The sequence below is a fragment of the Caretta caretta genome, chromosome 9, assembly GCF_965140235.1.
Source record: "Caretta caretta isolate rCarCar2 chromosome 9, rCarCar1.hap1, whole genome shotgun sequence".
NCBI classification, from domain to species: Eukaryota; Metazoa; Chordata; order Testudines; family Cheloniidae; genus Caretta; species Caretta caretta.
The window spans coordinates 55,711,444-55,735,564 of record NC_134214.1 but is presented as its reverse complement, the minus strand read 5'-3'; the positions used below and the strand labels follow the sequence as shown (position 1 = coordinate 55,735,564).

At 42.8% G+C, this 24,121-nt stretch overlaps 1 protein-coding gene across 17 annotated transcripts in view; it reads right to left on the bottom strand.

The window, feature by feature from the left end:
* Positions 1-23,906, bottom strand: part of PASK (PAS domain containing serine/threonine kinase) — a 51,830-nt gene extending 27,924 nt beyond the window's left edge. For 12 of the 17 annotated variants that reach the window (XR_012669931.1, XR_012669934.1, XR_012669932.1 and 9 more), the window contains exons 1-12: positions 23,831-23,906; positions 23,212-23,283; positions 20,524-20,725; positions 18,064-18,296; positions 16,306-16,476; positions 14,056-14,196; positions 13,354-13,488; positions 12,744-13,037; positions 12,055-12,223; positions 7,307-7,478; positions 2,328-3,631; positions 1,479-1,660 (exon numbers count right to left, since the gene is read on the bottom strand). Coding sequence is in view for 12 of the 17 variants with exons in the window: in XM_048864825.2 (XP_048720782.2) it covers positions 1,479-1,660; positions 2,328-3,631; positions 7,307-7,478; positions 12,055-12,223; positions 12,744-13,037; positions 13,354-13,488; positions 14,056-14,196; positions 16,306-16,476; positions 18,064-18,296; positions 20,524-20,686 (2,964 nt within the window). In the remaining 5 variants the exon portion in view is untranslated. The other 5 variants (XM_048864826.2, XM_075132327.1, XM_048864833.2 and 2 more) reach the window with 5 other exon arrangements.
* Positions 23,907-24,121: the final 215 nt, after the last annotated feature.

The window sequence follows — 24,121 nt, the reverse complement described above, 5'->3', positions numbered from 1 at the left end:
CCAAGTAATAATTACTTCTGCAAATACACTGTAGTATTTCTCTCTGCTCTGAGGAGCAGTTATTCATTAAGACATTTTGTTTATCATCATTCAATCAGTTTTTAAATTTAACCCTTACCTTGGTGTGTGTGTTCTTTAACTCTTAAAATAACCTTACCATAAACCTTTGGAAAATGCAGGTAAACAACATCCGTAAGGTCATCATCATCTATTTTAACTGATTAGACATTATTTTCTCTTATAGGAACTGCACTGGGAGGAGCATATCATCAGATTTATTATTAACAGGTCCTCAACGGAATTTTTAGGGGTTTTTTTAGTTTAAGATTGCCACTGTTCTTCTCACACAGACATTACTCTGTGCTTAAGTACTGTGATACCATGCCAAATGCAACACTGGAGTTGCAGATGAAACCTGCCATTTAATTTCCTTTTGTCAATGTAAGTCAGTCCATTAATATTTGTTCAACCTAATATTTCCTTTTAAAAATGAAAATTTCATACAATGGAACCCAGCAAAACACTAAATCAACCTTAAGCCACAACTAGATGAGATGACAGAGGTTCTGTGCATCATGCAAATCCTAGCTTTTGGGGTAGCACTGTTCTAGGCCTTGTGTATATTAGGAAATAGAAGCCAGTGAGATTAAATTGATTTAAAAATTGGTCTAGTTACACTGGTGCAAACCTCTAACAGATACACTTAAAATGGTTTTAGGGAATTTATATTAGATGCACTTAGACCATTTTATGTTATCCTTATATTAATTTAGCTTAATGCAATAAGTTACCAAATCTCAACAAGAGAGATCCTTTAAAGCATTAAGGTGCACCAAGAAAAAATCCAAAATATGAACGAGTAGTTAAAACTACTTTGTCTTCTCTCTCTCATGACAGTTAAATACTTCCTGCGATACACATTACATCAAAAAAATTCTCACTTCAGCTTCACCCAGAGAAGGGTGCAACAAGAACTGAGAAGCATTTTCAAACACTAAGTCAGGGTGGCCAAACTTACTGGCCCCCTGAGCCACATATGACAAACTTCAGAATTTCGAGAGCTGGGGTGCGCCTGCCAGGGCTTGGGGCTTCAGCCTTGTGTGTGTGTGTGGGGGGGGTGTCTTGGAGCTTCAGCCCTGTGGGAGGTACCTGCTTTGTCACTCCACAAGGAGCAAATACCTGGGAGAGCAGGGAGGGGCCGCTGAGGGCAAGGGTAGATGTGCCTGGGGGTTGTGACTCAAGATGTTGGGGGAGCTGAACCTCTAAATTGTGCTTCCCCTCACTCTCAGCAGGCACCGGTCATGTCTGGCAGAAGCCCCTATCCCCACCATCCCACTGGAGGGCAGAAGCCTTGAACTCTCCTCCCAATCCGGTAAGTGGAAAATGAGGGGGAAGCAGGAAGGGGGACTCTGCAGGCCACACTTTAACTGTAAAAGGGTTTGGCAACCCCCGCATTACATGATGGCAGAGATACTCACTTCTCCCAGGCTGAATGTGGAGAGATCCTCTATAGACTGGGAAGAACTGGCTAGACTGGAGAGCAGAAGCTGAGTCCTTGCTGCTGCTTCTTTCTGGCTCCGAAGGAGGTCTCTCACCACCCAGACACAGAAGAGAGCTGCAGGGTCTTGCAATTCTACACGCTTCACTTCAAAAAGTATACCTTCAGAAACACATATCCCAGAAGAAAGATATTCAGATCCATTTAAACAGTGAACATAGGTAAAGAAAAAAAGTTACCAATGCAGAGAAAGCATTGAGGCCAGCTTTATTCCTGGCACTCCTAAATTTAGAAGATTTGGAAGAGCAGTGACTGCACCCTTAGAAGTGGCAGGTTAAAGAAAATGCCTGTCAAAGGGCGAAGCTATGGATGCAGACTTTAGGTGACACATAAATAGGAGCTGTACATCAGAAGCTGTTGGATCAAACTGTAGGAGTGGATGAAAGGTCTTCAAACACACAACTCAACTCAGGTACTATATTAAATGCTAGCAGCTTTCCGATTAAAGGTTATTGTCACATAAAATATCTGGCAAAAAAAAAAAAAACACCCCAAGATTCCTTAATTGTGTTTTGAACACCACCGGAGATTACTAAATCAATGAATTTTAGAGAAATTCACTCTTCATCATTTATGCTACTTACTTTGCATTTCACTCCACTTGGACAATGGAAACAGACTGGCCCACAGATTAACCTTTTTCCTCCTGCAATTCCAAAGCCTCCTTCCTCCTCTATCCCAGAATCATTTGCATTCTTCCAGAAAGGAAAGAAAGTGTGTCTAATCAAGAGCTTCAGAGGGTCAGAAATGGTCATTGGTTTAAACTTACTTAGTCGTGAACCATCTCTGTGATAGCAGTTCCCAGCGTAGCTGCCTTCCAGGATCTTGGAGATAAGCAAAGGAACTGATGGAGATAATGTAGCTTCTGGTTTTACAGGGGTGGATGTTACTTGCATTTTCAAGTTCTGCTGCTTGAACAGCAGAAAGTCTTCTTGGGGATTCACATCATTGTTCAGAGGGCTTCCGTTCAGGTGATCCCCCATGTTCTCTGCAGCACTTTTAGGAACTGAAGGAGATGTTCTGGAGGAATCCTCTTGAATATTTTCCAAATGCCTGCTGGAATTCAACCACTCCTGGCCACTCTTTGGGGAAGTGCTATTCAACAGGAGCTCTTCCTGTTCAATTGTAGAGGAGTTAGTCTTCTGGGCCAGGAGGCTGCCCATATCTAAGTCACAATCCACCACATCAGGCAAGTGTGTCCTTAGAAGATCTGAAGTAGCATCTGAACAACTGGCTGAAGTCAGCTCTGTGCCAATGTTCAGGTCCAGTTCCTCAAGGCCTTCGCAAATGCAATTTACCTTAGTGCCCGGTACTTGGATTGCTTTGAAATTAATGGCAGCCCCCAAAGCAGAGGCATCACAAGCTAGTAAACTTCCTGAACAAACATCTTGAATATTACTCCTTCCAACAGGAAGGAAAGATGAACCGTCAGTCAGTTTGGAGTCTTCTATTGTCATCTGCTCAAAGCTGGAGTTTCTTGTCCCACTCATCGACTTTGTATTTGCGAACTGCTCTGTAATCACATTGGCTTGCATATCTTGTCTGCGGTAAGATGTTGCCCCAAGCCACGGTTCATCTAGTGTTGGTGTCCCAAATGAGAGACAAGTAGCATCACACAAAGATCTATTCAAATCACTGGTCTCAGTTTCTTCTAATCGGCAGGGAACAGGCATCTGAGAGTCCATTAGTGAAGTAGCCTTCCCCTGAGGTTCAGTGGAAGATTGACACTTCATGGTTTCATATGGTAACCTAGAGCTCAGTTGCCTATCTAAATTCACAAGGACTTGATGTTCTTCCTGCAGCAGGTCAGATAAGCCACCGGTCACATCAACGTTCACCTGCCGAGTCTCAGATGGTACTGGACCACCACTGTCTCTCACTGGGTCTTCTGTATCCTGACAGAAAACTGATGGTTTTGAATTAGATGGTTTGGGAGAGTCTGCTGCAGAGAGGCTCTGGGGTGAGTTATTAGTTTCTGCAGTTTCCAACACAGTGAAGACTCCATCATGCTGACTCTCAGGCAAAGGCTGTTCATCTGTGGCAGGCAGGCCACCAGTAGCAATGCAGTCCACACTATAGGGATTAAAATGTGTCATTCATGTCAGGGCCAGAAAAGAATGAGAGAGAATTCATTGATACACAACTTGCACTTTTTTACAAGATTCAGTAGGAAACTCTTGGTGCAGACTTCCCAGTTCATGGCAAATCCAAAGTCTTAATGCAAAGGAATTGCTAAAGTTAGCATATGGCACAGGCTGCTAAACATTGTACCAATAAGAAAAGGAGTACTTGTGGCACCTTAGAGACTAAAAAATTTATTTGAGCATAAGCTTTCGTGAGCTACAGCTCACTTCATCCAATAGATGGTCTACGAAATAGGATCTACAACAGGAGTGAATTTGCCACAATTAAATGGAAACAAGCTACAGCACATGGCAGAATAAGTTAATGAAAGATCTGTATTGGGTTCCCAGATATTTTTATATACAGTTTTATCTAGGATAATACAAATGACCTTTAGATTACTGTAAATTTACAAAGGCAGTAACAATTCTAACTCAAGTTAAACATTAAATGAAGGAGAGTGCAGATATAAAGGGTTTTAGAGTCTGTACTTAAACAGTGGATGACAAATACAGTTCTGTTTAATGTAGAATTATCATTCTTGTAGTGAAAAGAAGAGAGAGAAGACTGACCCACAGTATTCTTGCCAGCAAGAAGTATGGGCTGGATGAATGGACGATAAGGTGGATAGAAAGCTGGCTAGATCATTGGGCTCAACGGGTAGTGATCAATGGCTCCATGTCTAATTCGCAGCCGGTATCAAGCGGCGTGCCTCAAGGGTCAGTCCTAGGGCAGGTTTTGTTCAATATCTTCATTAATGAACTGGAAGATGGTGTGGATTGCACCCTCAGCAAGTTTGCAGATGACACTAAACTGGGAGGAGTGGGAAATACGCTGGAGGATAGGGATAGAACATAAGAATGGCCATACTGGGTCAGACCAAAAGGTCCATCCAGCCCAGCATCCTGTCTACCAACAGTGGCCAATGCCAGGTGCCCAGGAGGGAGTGAACCTAACAGGTAATGATCAAGTGATCTCTCTCCTGCCATCCATCTCCACCCTCTGACAAACAGAGGCTAGGGACATCTTTCCTTCCCCATCCTGGCTAATAGCCATTAATGGACTTAACTTCCATGAATTTATCCAGTTCTCTTTTAAACCCTGTTATAGTCCTAGCCTTCACAACCTCTTCAGGCAAGGAGTTCCACAGGTTGACTGTGCACTGAGTGAAGAAGAACTTCCTTTTATTTGTTTTAAACTTGCTGCCCATTAATTTCATTTGGTGGCCCCTAGTTCTTATATTATGGGAACAAGTAAATAACTTTTCCTTATTCCCCTTCTCCACACCACCTCATGATTTTATATACCTCTATCATACCCCCCGTAGTCTCCTCTTTTCCAAGCTGAAAAGTCCTAACCTCTAATCTCTCCTCATATGGGACCTGTTCCAAACCCCTAATCATTTTAGTTGCCCTTTTCTGAACCTTTTCTAATGCCAGTATATCTTTTTTGAGATGAGGGGACCACATCTGTACGCAGTATTCAAGATGTGGGCGTACCATGGATTTATATAAGGGCAATAAGATATTCTCCATCTTATTCTCTATCCCTTTTTAAATTATTCCTAACATCCCATTTGCTTTTTTGACTGCTGCTGCACACTGCGTGGATGTCTTCAGAGAACTATCCACGATGACTCCAAGATCTCTCTCCTGATTAATTGTAGCTAAATTAGCCCTCTTCATATTGTATGTATATTTGGGGTTATTTTTTCCCAATGTGCATTACTTTACATTTAGCCACATTAAATTTAGCCACATTAAATGTCATTTTGTTGTCCAATCACTTAGTTTTGTGAGATCTTTTCAAAGTTCTTCACAGTCTGCTTTGGTCTTCACTATCTTGAGCAGTTTAGTATCATCTGCAAACTTTACCACCTCACTGTTTACCCCTTTCTCCAGATCATTTATGAATAAATTGAATAGGATTGGTCCTAGGCCTGACCCCTAGTTACCCCTCTCCATTCTGAAAATTTACCTTTATTCCTACCCTTTGTTCCCTGACTTTTAAGCAGTTCTCAGCCCATGAAAGGATCTTCCCTCTTATCCCATGACAACTTAATTTACGTTAAGAGCCTTTGGTGACAGACCTTGTCAAAGGCTTTCTGGAAATCTAAGTACACTATGTCCACTGGATCCCCCTTGTCCATATTTGTTGACCCCTTCAAAGAACTCTAATAGATTAATAAGACATGGATTTCCCTTTACAGAAACCATGGATACAGAGGGACCTAGACAAATTAGAGGACTGGGCCAAAAGAAAACTGATGAGGTTCAACAAGGACAAGTACAGAGTCCTGCATTTAGGACGGAAGAATCCCATGCACCGCTACAGATTAGGGACTGAGCGGCTAGACAGCAGTTCTGCAGAAAAGGACCTAGGGGTTACGGTGAACAAGAAGCTCGATATGAGTCAACAGTGTGCCCTTGTTGCCAAGAAAGCTAACGGCATTTTGGGCTGTATAAATAGGAGCATTGCCAGCAGATCGAGGGATGTGATCATTCCCCTCTATTTGGCACTGATGAGGCCTCATCTGGAGTACTGTGTCCAGTTTTGGGCCCCACACTACAACAAGGATGTGGAAAAATTGGAAAGCGTCCAGCGGAGGGCAACAAAAATGATTAGGGGGCTGGAACACGTGACTTATGAGGGGAGATTGAGGGAACTGGGAATATTTAGTCTGCAGAAGAGAAGAATGGGGTGGGGGGGGAATTTGATAGCTGCTTTCAACTACCTGAAAGGGGGTTCTAAAGAGGATGGATCTAGACTGTTCTCAGTGGTAGCAGATGACAGAACAAGGAGTAATGGTCTCAAGTTGCAGTGGGGGAGGTTTAGATTGGATGTTAGGAAAAACTTTTTCACTAGGAGGGTGGTGAAGCACTGGAATGGGTTACCTAGGGAGGTGGTGGAATCTCTATCCTTAGAGGGTTTTAAGGCCCAGCTTGACAAAGCCCTGGCTGGGATAATTTAATTGGGGATTGATCCTGCTTTGAGCAGGGGGTTGGACTAGATGACATGCGGAGGTCCCTTCCACCCCTGATATTCTAGGATTCTATGACCTAAAGAGATCCAGCGGAGACAGTTGGGCTTCCCTGCTAATAGAGTGCAAAGTTCTGTGGGAAGATGAAGTACTAAATGAACCAAGACTTTTACATAGCATATAGTGACTCTCAGAAGGAAGGAACACTGTTTAAAACATAGTTCCAGCTAGACTAGTTCCCAGAACACTTTTGCTGGATAGCATGAATGAGGCCAAGCAATGTTAGAAATTGGTTTAGCTGGAATTGTATTTAAACATTTCTTTAAATCTGCTCCTGACCTAGTGCAGACAGAAGCTAGACATCACTTCTGGCTGGGGAGAAAGTGACCCTTTCAGGTCAGAGTGGTGGTAGTGGGTAATCTAACTGGCTGAGTATGGGTAGGACTAAAGAAGCAGCAGAGATGGACAAGATGATTTACCTGCCTTGCAGATAGCCCCTCAGCTGCAAAAAAACAAGTACAGGAGGCTAACGCTCTCCTGACCCCACCCAGTTCAGTTTTACAAATAAAGAAACACTATTTCTTGCAGTTGTTGCTAACTGGCTTGATTTATAGAAGCTTTGACAGTGCACATATAAAACCTACCCACTGAAATGTGTGGATGTCACTGCAGGTGACGAGAAAGTAGATGGCAAACTGCTCCCACTGTCCAGCCAGGTCTCTGCACTAGTGAAAATCTCTTCTGCCTGGCTCCTTGATAGTTTCTGCTTCTTGTGTAGCAGAAGGACTGCATCTCCAGGAAGCAAGAGGCTGGCACCTGTACCAAACACAATGAGACAATTCTTCAAATTTAGTCTTGATTGCAAATATATCAGCTTTCATAGCTCAAGAAGCCTGGGAATGGCCCTGCTCTGTATCTAGTACCTAATAGTTTAAAGGGTAGAACTGACTCAGGTGACAAAGGTGGGGGGGAGGAGGTCGTCACAACCTAACTTCCCAGAGAAGCATGGTCGAGTGCTAAAGCATCAAACACATAGGTGGAGAAAAAACAGAAGAAAGCAACAGCCCTGAAACCACTGGGTAGGTGAAGAACCTGAGCACTACTTTTGGATTTTCCATTCTGTTCAAACCTGGGACAGTGAATCTGAGCCCATGCTCAGATCCCCAGGAAAAGCCCATGACAAATGCAATACAAGAAAATTTACATTATTTAACATTAAAGTTATTTCAAACCACTCCAAAAATCAAGAAAAAAAACACAAAAGTTCAGTTTGCTATGGTAACCTTAATTCACCCAAATTACACGTCTAGGATAGAAAGAAGAACAAAGCTTAAAAGGTTTAAGGAAAGACTCAAAGAACAGAAACAGTGGTCTGTTACAATGCAAAAATATCCAAAGGGAATCAGAATGCAAGTGAGGATGCCAGGTAAAGTAAAGTAAACAGACATTGCCAAAACTACATACAGCTAAACTAGGCTGTATACAGCTACAAAATGAAGATACAAAGTGACTAAATCTAGACTAAAAACCAAGAAAAGCTCCCCCCAGAATCTATTTGGTAGAGACTGAAAGCACTGTCCACCAATTCCTTTTGGTTCCTGTCACCACATCCAAAAAGGAACCAGAGGAAAAAGCTGAGAGCTAGAGGGAACCGTGAAGCCAATAACCCTAAGTCCTCGAACAGCTACCATTTGCCTTGTGCAAATGACCAACATAGTTCATGCATCTCAGATCTCTAATTTTATTATTTAGGACCAAAATTCTCTGCTGGCATAATTCCATTGGAGTTACTCCTGTAGCTAATTTAGCCCTTAATGGATTACCAAAGGGCGTATAACAGTAACTCCTCATTTAATGTTGTAGTTATGTTCCTAAAAAAATGCGACTTTATGTGAAACGATGTTAAACTAATCCAATTTCCCCATAAGAATAAACGTAAATGGGGGGGGGGGGCGGGGGGCCCTTAGGTTCCAGGGAAAAATTTTTTTGCCATACAGTACAGTATTATAGTTGGGAGGTGTCCCCGCCTTACCCCACACAGGTACAATCCACTGGCACTAGAGACAATGAGGCAGGCAAGGAGGCTGAAGAGGCTATAGGCTAGGAGAAGCACGTTGCACAGCAGCAGCGGCAGCTTCCCCTACTCTGCAAGCACCAGGGGTGGGGGGCTCAACCCTCGGCCCACCCACTCCCCCAAACCCCCACCCTTAACCCGCCTCTTCTTCCCCCCCACCCTTTACTCCACACACCGCGTCCTCACACCTCCCCCCCCTCCCCTGCCTTCTGCCCTCGGCTATCAGCTGGCTTGCAGCATTCAGGAGGGAGGGGGGAGGAGCGAGGACACAGCAGGCAGGCTCCCCCTCCCTCCCCTGCCTCCTGAATGCCACAAGCCAGCTGATTGCCATGGGCAGGAGGCAGGGGAGGGAGGGGGGAGGCGTGCTGTGTCCTTGCTCCTCCCCCCTCCCTCCTGCCCACAGCAATCAGCTGGCTTGAGACATTCAGAGGGCAGGAGGACTTGACATGCAACCTCCCCCCTCCCTCCCTCCCCTGCATCCTGCCCACGGCAATCAGCTGGTTTGCAGCGTTTGGGAGGTAGAGGAGGGAAGGGGAGCCTGCATGCTGAATCCTTGCTCCTCCCCTCTCCCTCCTGAATGCCGCTGATCGCTGCGGGCAGGAGGAGGAAGGGGAAGGCACTGATCTGCAAGGTCTGCCAGCAGACAGGAGGAGCTGTGGGGGGGGCAGGGGGCATAGGGGAGCTGATGGGGGGCTGCCAGCTGTGGACAAAGCAGGCAGCCAAATGATGTTATAGCGAAGCATAGCAGAACTTTAAATGGAGCATGTTCTGTAATTGAGCAGGGACGTAAGATCAGAACAGCTTTAAGTGAGAGGACGTTAAGTGGGGAGTTACTGTACCAAAATACTCAAATACAGACTCATACTATAATTTGAACCTCTACCGTTTGCAGAAAAGGAGAAATCAGAGTCCTTTGTCTTGGATTATAACATGGAATCAATCTGGGATTTACTGTAGAAAAGCCAACCTTCTGAAACACTTTAAGACTTTGTTTCACTCAATTTCTAAGTTACTTCTCACCTGTACAATATACACACAAGGTCACGTTTGTCCACAAAGGTTGTTTTATGCTCAGACGCTCTTTAAAATATCTTCATCTATCTTTGCATTAAGACCCAGCATGGAAAATACCCATGCAGAGGAAGAATACTTCTAAAAGTCTGAGATTCTGAAGACAGGGGTTATAATGGAAACTTCGACATTACCATATCCAGAATCCTCACAGAAGCAAATGCTATCCAGAGCAGCCAAACCACCAGGATTTGGAAGTAGTTTTATGAGTCAAGTCCACTACACTAATAAAAGCTATATGCACTGGAGGTCATGGGTTTGCTTTCAAAAGGAAAGCTCTAAGTTATTTCATTAACAGATGACAATAGCACTGTTGAAAAGCCACTAATCCTCATCCATACACACATATTTGGTGTTAGAGAGCAGCTGCTACAAAGGAAAAGGGAAAAGAAGAGAATGAAAGGAAAAGAAGAGAGTCAAAACAGAGTGGGTGGGAAGACATACTGCTGAAATGTGATCAGAGTAAGCAGCCTGAGATACTTTTAAGTATAAGGAATCTTATAGAATGGTTGTGTGTATCAGTAACAGCTAGAAGTTTGCTGAACACAGTAACCAAAAATCATTCCCCTCTCCTTTTCTGCTTCAAAAAGCAGCATGCAAAATAAAGCCACATACCTTAAGAATTTGCTATAAGAAAAACAGTGTGATTAGCAAGAATACCTCAGATTACCGTAATTGCATATTTGTTAGATAAAAGTGAATTTCCAGGAGGATTTTTAGAAATACTCGCCACTGTTTCCAGCTGAGACTGATCACAGTGGTAGCTGCCATTTCATAGCTATTTCTCAGAAGGAGCTCATTTTGGACGATGTAGATGCAATGGCACCAGCCGGGGCAGTTGTGGGCACCCACAGGACACCACACTGTCGAAATGCCGCTGCTGAGCGCGGCCGCCGGAGAACCGCCCGCCGAAATGCCACCGAGAAGCGTTGCCATTTCTCGGCGGCATTTTGGCGGCCGGGTGTCTGGCACCCGCCACAGTCTTCTGGGAATAGAAATATGATATTCCCACAGAAAGGTTGACATAGACTATGACTTTGGAAATACAGCTCTGATTTCAATGCATGAAAAAGCAAGGAATTTAGCAAGACACTGTAACACCAGGTCTATTATTTTAACAGCTCCATTAAGCAGTAAAACTAACTAACACCAACAAGAGCTCTTTTGTTAAACTAGAATTTTAACTAGGACAACAAACAGACTGAACATACCTTACAGTAACTTGATAAATTTCTTGCTTCCCCCACCCCAGGTATTCAGCTCACAGATGCATTCTCGAACATGGAAACTCTACTTGATTGAGAATTCTTCTGTCATATTTAAAATACTTTTACTGTTCTTTTGTAGTTGACTTACATTGAAGGACGTTGCTAGCCAACAACAAGGGTGTATTTGATACACAGACAATCAGGCTGCCCTTTATTCTGACTGAATGGAAGAAGCAATTGAACTCATTTATGGAGTAAGACAGCTGAAACAATAGAAGCCACCATCCAAAGCACAGGCCACACAGAAGGCCTGAACATGAACTAACTCAGGGAGAAGAAGAGTATCCCTGGGAACAGGTTTCAAATGCAGGGACTGGAGCACGGTTTGGAATACAGCTGTGTGTGGCAGCAAGAAAAGCCATGAGAAAGCCAGAGAAGCAGTGATAACAAGGAAGCCAAATGAGAAAGTGCTTCTTGTAGACAGGGCCCTGGCTGGAAAGGTACGCTTGAAAACTGTGAACAAAGAAAGACACTGTCTCCTCTTTGTTCCTACTGTGTTCAGGGGAACAGGAATGTGTGTCCATTCTTTGTAAATGGACAGGATTGCACCAAATAATATACCTGACTCATCAGCACTTTCTCCTGTTAACAGAAACAAACCAGCAAAGCTCCAAATATTGGCTAACCAATATTAAGGTTCTCCTTCAAAATGCTAATACAGTAGACTTCTGCATACCGACACCTCTGTCAAGCCAGTTACATTTCAGACATTTTAAAGTGCTTTGAGATCATTGAGAAAAAAGGATGCTATACAGGCAAAGTATTATTTATTCTTGGTATAATTATTTCTGAACTGGCATGTTCTTTGGTTTCTTGCCATTAGAAATGCAGAGGGAAGTAGAAGTAAAATAAAGTTTCCATCAATGCAATGTAACTGATTATTTCAAACATGTGCTTTCAACTATACAGAAATCCAGTCATTTCGTAGCACACACAACCATTTTCAGTGACATGCTTCTCCTCTTTCAGGTCATTTTACCTTCTCTACTATCTGCTATACAACAGTCTCCCTGCTGGGCTCTTTTAATATCTCCAGAGGTAAGTCCATTTTCTGTCTCCATGCAGTCATCAAGAGGTGGAAATGGCAAGGAGGATTCATCAGTTCTATCCATGTGGTTACAGAAACCAGGAATCAGGAAGGTGATGTTCTAAAATACAGAATACAACAGTATGAATCAGACTGACTCCTCACTGGTTGGTGACAGATGCCAATAACCTTTGCTGGTGGAGAAAGCAATCCAATCTGATCCTTGTGGTTCATGTTTGTCTGACTTACCACAACAACAACGAGTCCGGTGGCACCTTAAAGACTAAGATTTATTTGGTCTTTATTTTGTCCTTATTTTATTAGTCTCTAAGGTGCCACCAGACTCCTTGTTGTTTTTGTGGAGACAGACTAACAAGGCTACCCCCAATACATGATCCACAACAGTGATGGAAGAAGAGAGATTACAGAGTCTGCTTCCGCATACTTAAAATTTGTTCTAATCCTTTGGCAATCCTTTGTTCAGAAGTTAACTTATGCACCAACGACCACCCCACACTTATTTGTTGACTACAGCAGTTCTAACTGAGCAAGTGGAATAGATTCTTTTGCTGGCAGACTTGAGATCATTAAGACACACCAATCATTTCTGGGGGGAGGAGGGGTGAAAATTCAGGCCTCACCTTTCCCAGCAGCTCCTTTTTCTCATAGCCAAACAGCATTAAAGCAAAACTGTTGTTGATGCCATAGATGCTCCCATCTCGTTGGAGTGTGATAAGCCCACTGAGGGCGGTGAAAACCCAGACAGTGGCAGAGTAAGAACAGTCTGTGGAAGATCCTGTCTTGAACTCCTGAAGGAGTCCATCCTCAATCACTGAGACTTGGTCCTCATCAGGAAGACTAGCCCTCAGCTTTAAACTGAGAGGAAATGTTGTGCCCTCCCTGGCTCGACCTATAGATCTCTGGATCTTGAGATTCTAAAAAGAGAAACACTGTTTACACATCAAGTTATGCACAGGAAAGCTTTCCAGCGGGTGGAGGGGAGAATGTGTTATTTCACTAGGAGAGCTCCTGCAGTGAAAGCCCTAGCTCATTACTTAGCTAGGAAACACCTGAACAGCAACCAACAACTGCATAGCCATTATCAGGAGTCTTAGGTGCTAAATCTGCCACCAGAGGCTCTATTTGTTACCCAACTAGAGAAAGCCAACATATGAAATATGAAGACTGTGCAGTATTTATATCACAAGTGAGAAGAGCAAGGAACAGCTTAGTTGATAGACCACACAGTACCTTTGGAATTTTCTTGCCAGGAGAAGGGATCTGCACCGAAGGAATCAGGTCTGTTATGTAGTGACCAACTACTTCTTCCAATGATGTGTAACCATGGAGATGAGCAAAAAGAAGGTCACACGATGTAATCTCTCCCTTAAAAAGAGTTCACATGACCCTCATCATTGTAATGTTTTAACCACAGGCCACACCACTCCTAAAGAGCAGTTTATGCTAATATCAAACAATATGGCTGGACGTGCCCATGAAGAGAGTCAATACCAATAACAAACACTGATTCAGTAAGCAGATGCAGTATAATACAGTGCCACTCTGACACTATTTTTATACACGGAAACCACATGTAGCTAAAATCCATGTGAGGCAAGTGGAAAAACAGTATCTGAGATTTCCCCCAACAAAAAGTGTTGATTTACAACCATGTCTGTTAATTCACCTGCAGTATTCTATCTATACTGAGAGACCACTGAGCTAATCATGTTAGAAACTTCAAGTCAAGACTGAGATCAACTGGCACGGCTGTGTGGGAGAAACTTGCAGAGTCTGCCCACACTACACCTGGCTCCAGCCAGTGCTATCTACATCTTTCATATTCATGAGTACTAAATTGTCTGTTAAAGCTTTTAAGATCCCCTCACTTGCACAAAAGCTCTTTTGTCAAATTGCTCTCACATTTTGTGACTAATAGAACAGAACACTCACATCACTTCTGAAGGAAACAGAGGCAGAGAGTCTTTCCACTGGTTCCAGCACAACCACACAGCACTGGTTGTCCTTGCTTCTCATTTTCCTCATCCAGACTGAGACAGGGATCTTCTCATTGCTACGTCCTATAACATCCACCTGTTAACAGAAATCAACATTAAATACAGTGTTCTGATATGTCTCTTTACCTACCAACAGCTTCAGGGCAATGAGAGCTGAATAAGATTTCAATCTGAGATGTGACTCTCCTGCTGTTAGAAATGCAAGATAAGGGATCTTTCTATTAATTTTTTGAACAGGGCAAAGTGAAAAAGTCTTCCTTAATGGTGCCAATTCCTCTTGCATTCTCCAAAACATTCAATTAAATGAGAACCTCCATTTGTATTATAGGGGGTATGACAAACAGTTCTGGACTATAGGATTGCTCCGCTCCAGCTCCAGGCAAAAACCTGCAGCGCCACTGCTCCGGAGCTGCTCAGAGCTCTAGCTCCGGGCTCTGCTCCAAAGCCCTGCATTCAATGAATGCATAATATCAATATGCAAGCTGCATATTTATACATTTGTATCTCCAATATTGCGGCTTTGCTGAAATGCTGTTATAAATAAAGTTGTTTGAGTTACTCGGCCATTGAAAGAGCATGTAACATTAAAACTTCTCTGTGCTTGCATAACAGCTTTGTTTTTAAACCTCACATCTGACATGCACAATCAACATGGAGTCCCCAATAAGATCCAGTGCTTTTGCTCTGTTAGAATATAAAGGGCTGAAGGTTTGCAAATAGTTTACCGATCACACACACACAGTTATTCTCTTCAACCTCAGAAAAAAGATCAAGGTGTTTCCCCAACTTTTGTATGCCTTTTAAAAAGTGATACTCTAACACCATACCAGGTTTCAGAGTAGCAGCCGTGTTAGTCTGTATTCGCAAAAAGAAAAGGAGTACTTGTGGCACCTTAGAGACTGACAAATTTATCTGAGCATAAGCTTTTGTGAGCTACAGCTCACTTCATCGGATGCATTCAGTGGAAAACATCCACTGAATGCATCCGATGAAGTGAGCTGTAGCTCACAAAAGCTTATGCTCAGATAAATTTGTCAGTCTCTAAGGTGCCACAAGTACTCCTTTTCTTTATTCTAACACCATACACTCAAAGATGCATTCCTTATGGGAATCTCAGTAAATTACAATAACCAAAACAGCAGCTGGATCCTTGCAAGAAGAGTTAGCACTGTGGAAATAAACCAGCAGACTTAACTTCAATGGTAGCTATATTAATTTCAACTGCAAAAATGCCAGTTTTATTTCTTGTTGGAATAGATTCCTCTAAAATAAGATGATTCTTTCACATGAGGTTTACTCACTTTTTCCCCTGCCCTGTTCATATCAGGCCTTACTAGCATTGCGATAGAAAGAGTTTATGCATTTACTACACCATAAGAAGTCTCTGAAATACATTTAATTGCACAAATTTTGAGTTGAACAACTGTCAGACATGCTAATTTCTATTCTGGGGCCTCAGCCAACCAAACCTTCACTTTTCTCCCCAAACTTGTTTTAGAACTGAGAAAGCTGTAGTTCTGAGGTGCTGTAAATCTCTTTTAAAAGAGAAGACCTGCTGAGAGGCTATGAGCTCATTTTCCCTCCAGAATATTTGCACATGCAATAACTGGACAATAGAAGCAAAAAAATGCTTTTTTTGAGACATTTCTCTCAGACAGTTCCATATACTTTATGGCTTATATTCCCTTGAAGGCAAGATATCGTTTTTTCATTTTCAGTTAAGTGTTTTGCCATATATATCCTCAGATATTTCATCGCATTTGACTGCTTTGATAACTATTATAATTCATGGAATGCAATTTAAGAGTTTAATTTTTTTTTTTAAATTACATTGAGACAGTCCTTGGGAATCTTGCGTTAGTATTAATGGCTCAACTTGGAGCAGTTTAACATTTTTGCTCAAATTAATTCATAATGGACGTTAGATAGAGAAACAGTCATCCTGACTATACAAGTTGACACAAGGATGACTCTTACGAGTGCCTCCCAAGTGGACTTCATAAGCCAGAATTAAAAAAGGCAAAACATGTTTATAAGCTTCTTTTAAAAAAAGAAATGCCTCCACTGTCAAAGAGTGACAAAAGGTTACCCAGGGACATGTACTGGACAACAGTGAAGAGTTAAGTTGAAATAATCACACAAGTGTATTTCTGTAAGGGATTATTTGCTTGAACATCTCACACACCACTGTTCCAGAAACCACAGCTGCATATCCATCATCTTCCACATGTTCCTCCCCTAGAGCCTCCACTACACCCTGAGTAGATTTTGATATCAGCTGGGACAGCTTCTGGCCAATCAGCTCGTGACTACTGTACCCAAGGAGCTTGCAGGCTGTGTCACTGGCAACAAGAATCTAGGAGAGGAAAAAGAATGCAGTAAGAATTTTATTTCTAGTTCTCCTACTAGATGACTGGTCTAATATTTCGTTACATCACATCTTCTCTCAATGGAAGTTGGAAACGATAGGTCCTACTTTTATTCTGAAACCTGATACGTATTTCACTTCATACTTAGTCGTATTCCTATGTCTGTTTCAATTTTATGACAATCCGCTGCTTTGGGCTTTGTCTACACTGCCAATTGAACAAAATTTTGTCGTTCACAGGTGCTTAAAAAAACAACCCTCCCCCCCCCTCAAAAAAAGACAAAAGTTTTGCCGCAGCAAGTGGCAGCGTAAACGGCTCATTGTCAGCAGGAGCGCTCTCCTGCTGACAACGCTTGTAGGGGGGTGAAAATATTTTGTTGGCAAAAAAGTGTCGACAAAAATCGTTTACACTGCCCAACTTTTTATGTAGTCTAGACAAAGCCATAGTCACTTATCTGGTAAATGAAACAGAGACACTGCTTTCATCTTTTCCTCTTTCTTGTATACTACTCAGCACCCTCCAGCCATTTGGCTTGTGAAAACAAAACTATCAAGTGGAATAAAATTATGTTATATTTACAAGTAAATCCTAAATAGGACTATAGTTTTAGATATATCTAACAGCAAAAACAACTGATCAGCAACCTGCAGACTAGTATCCAAAATCCAGTTAGCCAACCCTTGCTTTTAACTTAACTATAATTCCTTTAAATTGATTACAGTAAAATAATCCAGTTAGCACAGTGAAAGGATCCTTCGTTACAGCTACATCAAGCCGCAGTTCAGTCTTCAGTTCAATTTCCAGCTTACTGCAGCTGCAACTGCTGATTCCAGCTGACGAGTCTTTTTTGTTTTAAATAACGTGACCTGCTCCAGACCTTCAAAAGGTGCATTAACCACATAATGTCTACAGTTCTTAAAGTGATTCTGCACCACAAAGAGCATTTTACAGTGTAGGACCTATGTCTGCATGAGGAAAGCCTAAACTTTCAGACAGCTAGATACACTGGCCATAAGCTTATATGAATACAGCATTAAGTGCAAAGAACTCCAAGTATATTTCAATTTGTATTAACCTTTGTCCTAAAGTTTTATTTTCCCCTTCTCTGCTTGAAAAGGGCTCAATAGATCAGTGTTCTGTCTGATCTTGTCTTGTGTGCATTTTGCCAATTATAAACTATACTTGGGATACATAAATCTCACATACTTTTAAGACTTGTGAATGACTATGAGTTCCATTACATATACAAGTAAAAATTACACAAGTCTGAATCTACATAAAACTATGTGGTTTATAACAGAACTATACAAAGCTCATTTTTAGAGGGTGGTCCTGCTACAGCCATGGTAAAAGGCTGGTACAGGCGGTTCTTGGACTTAAGACACAATTGGTTCCTGAAAATTGCGTCGTAAGTCAAAACTTCGTAACTCGGAACAGCAGTCCACTCCATTGTGGGACCGAGCGTCATAACATCGAAACCAACTGTCGTATGTCAAATCAGGGTGTCAATTCAGAAACGTCGTAAGTGCCTTTCGTCATAAGGCGAACGTCGTAAAGTCGAGGACTCCCTGTACCTCTGTTGTCCTGACATCCACAGTGAAGACAGCTTTATTTGGGTTGCGCACAGCAGCTGGGAGCGACGGGAGGGATTCCTCTACACTCATGACATTCAAGAAGGAACAAGAGGTGCTACCGACTGAACAGGATAAGGAGGCAAGTTCCAAATGAGCCCAAGGATTACCAAGATTGCCAGAACAAATGTTATGAGCAGCCAGTGAAGATAAGCAATAGGAAGTCCATTCATCCTCTAAAGGAAAAAAGATGAGCATCTCTGTAGTTAAAGAAGTCTGATATAAAAGAACATTTAGTGGGGAGACAATTTTCAGGGAAAGATCACCAACTGAAGCAATTGTCAAGTAGTTTACATATAAAAACTTTAAATTTTTAGATTAAAGAAAGATTTTCAAAGCCTAATATTAAATACAAATGTTTTCAATATTTTTAATGTTAATACGAACAGTTGTTTTGATCAGATTTAAGTATTCCAGTACTTATGACTCAAAGGCTGGAAAAATGCAATGTTACTGGTTCTCATGCACTGTTTCGCTAGTCTTATTTTCTTTTGGCCAACCTGAGAAAAGACCAAATGATGATTTTAAAAATTCTATCCGTTTTAATAATCTAAGCTGTTATTAATAATTTTTACATAGACAGTGTTCCATTAAATATTTGTTTAGTCAGAAACTAGTTAATTACCTGCTTGTAACTACAACAGCACTGGAACTGGTGAGGAAGCGCTGTTCACCCACCTATACTTTTGACTACTAACAAACAAAAATCTGTAGGGCACATCTTGCCAAGTGACTCTGCTGAAATTCTCAGAAGTCCTACATCGAAAGGGAGGTACTTCAGGAAATATCATAGCGTCACCTATAAAGTCATTTCACTCCCAAAAGAACAAGCAGGGGTAGGCAGTACTGAGGAAGGTGTCTAAAACAGTGGTTCTCAAACTTTTTTTTCCCCATGCACCACTTGAAAATTGCTGAGGGTCTCAGTGGACCACTTAATGATCTTTCCAAATGTTGTTTGTATCGTTAGATAACTACTGTAAAGGACTTTGGATAAAAGCATTATATACAAAAAAAACAAAAATTTTTTTTTGTTCTACAAATAAAAGCACACAACTCATTTTAATATCAATAGTATTACCTTTCTAAATCGATGGATGTGCCCTCTTCCCCCTGCCCCCCGTTGTGGAAGCCCCCAAGCTGGGGCTGGAAAGGAGGGGGGTCTCCAGCACCATGGCAGCAACCGAGCTGGGCTGGGAAGGATGGGGGTCTCTCCCTCTCTCTCCTGCCGCGGCAGCTAGGGCTGGCAAGGAGGAGAGTCTCTCCCTCTCCCTCTCCCCCTCCACCACAGCAGCCCCCAAGCTGGGGCTGGGAAGGAGTGGGGGTCTCTCCAGAAGCCGCAGCCCTGGAGCTGGGGAAAGTCACTTCTTTCCCTGGCCACTGCAGCCCTGCATGTCCCAAATTCCCCCCACCCCCTCTTCTTACCCCACTGCTCCCTCTCAACTACCCGCTATTCCCCCCCAAGGCTACCACCTCACCTTACATATGCATCTTCTCCAGGGTCCAGGGACCTAATCAGTGGAGCCATGCCTGCACAGCTCCACTAATTAGATGGGTGGCCATTCTCTCTTGTGTGCAGCTGCCCAGGCATGCACCTTAGAGGGAATTATCCACAGACCACCTGAATGGAGCTCAGACCACAGTTTGAGAACCTCTAGTCTAAAACAAGGCAACTTAAGGGTATGTAAACCGTTATGCTGGTAATAGTCACCATGTAGTAAGACCTTCATCCAACCCATGGATATGCTCTGGGTTCAGAAGTAGTCAAATTCGTTCCCCATCCCTATCACCTCCTCCTCCTCACTCCTTTGGTACAACTTCTTGAACACATTATCTTTTTTTTGCAATTACTTCTTTAACTGTGTCATTTCTAATTTATGGGGAAAGTCTTAAGGCAGGGGTGGCCAGCCTGAGAAGGAGCCAGAATTTACCAACGTACATTGCCAAAGAGCCACAGTAATATGTCAGCAGCTCCCCCCATCAGCTCCCTCACCCCGCTCCCAGCACCTCGCACCCACCGGCAGCCCTACCGATCAGCACCTCCCCCTCCTTCCCCACACCTTCCGATCAGCTGTTTCATGGCATGCAGGAGGCTCTGGCCGGGAGGGGGAAGAGCAAGGGCACTGCAGGCTCAGGGGAAGGGACGGGAAGGGGTGGAGTGGGAGTAGGGCCTGTGGCAGAGCCAGGGGTTGAGCAGTGAGCACTCCCCGGCACATTGGAAAGTTGGTGCGTGTAGCTCCACCCCCGGAGTCGGTGCCTATACAAGGAGCCGCATATTAACTTCTGAAGAGCCACATGTGGCTCTGGAGCCACAGGTTGGCCACCCCGTCTTAAGGCATTGGAAAGAACAGATATCTTGATTCATAAGTTCACACTGTCAAATTCAGAGTGCTACATGATAATCACCAGACAAAGAAGCTTTACTCTGGCAGAGTCGGGAAAGCCCACTTTTTCTACTCTTGTTGGTCCAAGGGTAGGATTTGCTCAGCTCATCAGAGTCACTCAGTCCTGGAAGGGGTAATCCTAATGAGGTGCCCTCTTCAGAGGGGACACAATCCTTGGTTGCCATAGTCAGACCCTCGCTGGAACACCACAGTTAGGAGTCCATCTATAATGGAAATATAGAAGGGACCAATGAGATCAATGATTGAGAGAACACTCCACAGCATACAGACAGCCATCAGTGTTCCCCAGTTTGCACCATGAAAAATAAAGACGGTGTGAGATGAGGACAAGATTTTCCATGGAGAGATGAGCCTTTGGTGGGGCTCTCCGCTGCTCACACAATACTTTTACTGTTGTTCCAGTATTAGTCTTCCTTACGGAGACCCACCCTTCCCTGAAAGATTCATTTCTCAGCAATCTTTATTATATATAACTAGCTGTTTAGTAGTTTCCAAATTCACAATGGAAGAGACAAATTAAATGCTACATTCTACATTAACAGTCTCTCCTCTACTGATATCACTTTCTTTAAACAGTAAAGTGTTAGGGCTTCAGACAAGTCTTAGAGGTTTTGTAACTATCCATAGAGAGTACAATCTAGCCACACCACTGTTAGATTGATGAAGCTATCGGACTAACAACTGGAGACACAAAAGAGGTACACATGTCCCCACGGAATTTGTGTGCTTGATCTTAACACACACATATATGTATATATGCAAAAGAGAATTAAATGGGGCAGTTACAAATAGTTAAAAGTTAGGGTTGTGGATTAGTTGCAGTTAACTCATGCGATTAACTCAAAAAAATTAATCGCGATTAAATCACACTGTTAAACAATAGAATACCAATTGAAATGTATTAAATATTTTTGGATATTTTTCTACATTTTCAAATATATTGATTTCTATTACAACACAGAATACAAAGTTTACAAAAATATTTGCACGGTAAAAATGATAAAATAAATAGTATTTTCAACTCACCTCATACAAGTACTGTAGTGCAATCTCTTTATTGTGAAAGTGTAACTTACAAATATAGATTTTTTTCTTATATAACTGCACTCAAAAACAAAACAATGTAAAAACTTTAGAGCCTACAAGTTCATTCAGTCCTACTTCTTGTTCAGCCAATCACTAAGAAAAAAGTTTGTTTACATTTACAGGAAATACTGCTGCCTGCTTCTTATTTATGTCACCTGGAAGTAAGAATAGGCTTTCACATGGCACTTTTGTAGCCAGCGTTGCAAGGTATTTACGTGCCAGATATGCTAAACATTCGTATACCCCTTTATGTGTCGGCCACCATTCCAGAGGACATGCTTCCATGCTGATGATGCTTGTTAAATATATAGTGTGTTAATTAAATTTGTGACTGAACTCCTTGGAAGAGAACTGTAGGTCTCCTGCTCTGTTTTACCCGCATTCTGCCATATATTTCATGTTATAGCAGTCTCGGATGACAACCCAACACATGATGTTCATTTTAAGAATACTTTCACGCAGATTTGACAAAACGCAAAGAAGTGTGAGATTTCTAAAAATAGCTACAGCACTCAACCCAAGATTTAAGAATCTGAAGTTCCTTCCAAAAATCTGATTGGGATGGGGTGTGGAGCATGCTTTCAAGACTTCTGAAAGAGCAACATTCCGATGCGGACACTACAGAACCTGAACCACCAAAAAAAAAGAAAATCGAACTACTGGTGGTATCTGACTCAGATGATGAAAATGAACATACGTCAGTCCACTCTGCTTTGGATCGTTATCGAGCAAAACCCATCATCAGCATGGACGCATGTCCTCTAGAATGGTGGCTGAAGCATGAAGGGACATATGAATCTTTATTGCATCTGGCACGTAAATATCTTGTGATGCTGGCTACAACAGTGTCACGTGAATACCTGTTCTCACTTTCAGGTGACATTGTAAACAAGAAGCAGGCGATGTTATCTCCTGCAAATTGTAACCAAACTTGTTTGTTTGAGCCACTGGCTGAAGTAGGACTGAGTGGACTTGAAGGCTCTAAAGTTTTACATTGTTTTATTTTTGAATGCAGTTATTTTTTGAACATAATTCTATATTTGTAAGTTCAACTTTCATGATAGAGATTGCACTACAGTACTTGTACTAGGTGAATTGAAAACGACTATTTCTTTTGTTTTTTACTGTGAAAATATTTATAATAAAAAATATAAAGTGAACACTGTACACTTTGTATTCTGGGTTGTAAATGAAATCAATATATTTGAAAATGTAGACAACACCCACAAATATTTAAATAAATGGTATTCTATTATTTTTTATTAATCGCTTAACAGTCCTATTAAAAATATATTGATTATGCATAATCTATTTGCTAATGTGGCATTTTTATAGTTGCCCTCCAAATGCCCTTGTTTATACATCATTAAGAAGCAAAGGCTAGAAGAATTTTTTCTGCTTCAAAAACAAAAACACCCCCCCCCCCACAATTTCCCACCCTAGAGGACTGGTTTGATGTTTCAGACATAAATTGTTAGCCCTCACACCTTAACTGAAGGAGTTAGGGTGCTGAAGCTGTTACAAAAAGCATGCTTTCTCCAAAATATTAGTCACTGAAGTTAACTAAGCCTTAACACACAACAAAACAAACTCCCCATCTCACCTGCTCAGCTTCTGCTCTCTTATTACCTCCCAAATCATCCTTTCACTGCTTTTCCAGGCCCATGAGTTTTGTCTATGCAAAGAAAAGAACACACACTGTCAACGGAGTCAGGAAGAGGTGCCGCGGAAAAGCGAGGTGGGAGGGGACCGCGGCTCGGGCTGCAGCCTGAGCACAAACAGCGCCCCCTTAACCCGAGCACTGCGAACCCGAGCCAGCTCGCAGTATAGCCATACCGGGAGGCAAACCGTACTCCACCCCAGTTCAGAAACTATGGCTACAACAGGCGCCACAGGAACCTGTCCCCAATAACACCCACAGCAAGGAAACCTGAGGCCAAACCAGCAGAGACCCTGTCCTGACCCCCGCAACACTCCCAATCCAAGGGAACATCTTTCACTCCCCACCCCCCAACACCTCCCATCCCAGAGAACATCTTTCACTCCCCGCCGCCACCGGGCGACCCACCCTCTTCCCCCCGAGGATCCCTGCCCCCCATGGCCACTCTCCTCCCTACAAGGTCCCAGACCCACCACCATGGGGACTATCGTGCTCTCCAATGTCCCCCGGGGCCCATAACCACCTCGGACCCAACGCGGCCCGCTCCCTGCCCCGCCCCCACCTCGAGGCGCCGGTCACTTGAGAACCGGTGGCGCACATTAGCGCGAAGGGAAGAAGGAAAAAGCATCGCCCCCACCGAGACCAATCAAGATGGTAAGAAACGGAGAGGTCCAGATTGACAGCCAGAGAAGCCAATCGGCTGCCGAGGCGGTACCCACTCTGGCCCTGAATGGCAAAAACCGGCATAAATAGTTGCTAGGGTCTCCTTGGACCCCGCCGACGGGATGTCACATGAGGCAAAATTAATTAATCATCTGCAATCGCGCTCCCCTCCACGTGTCACGAAAGACTG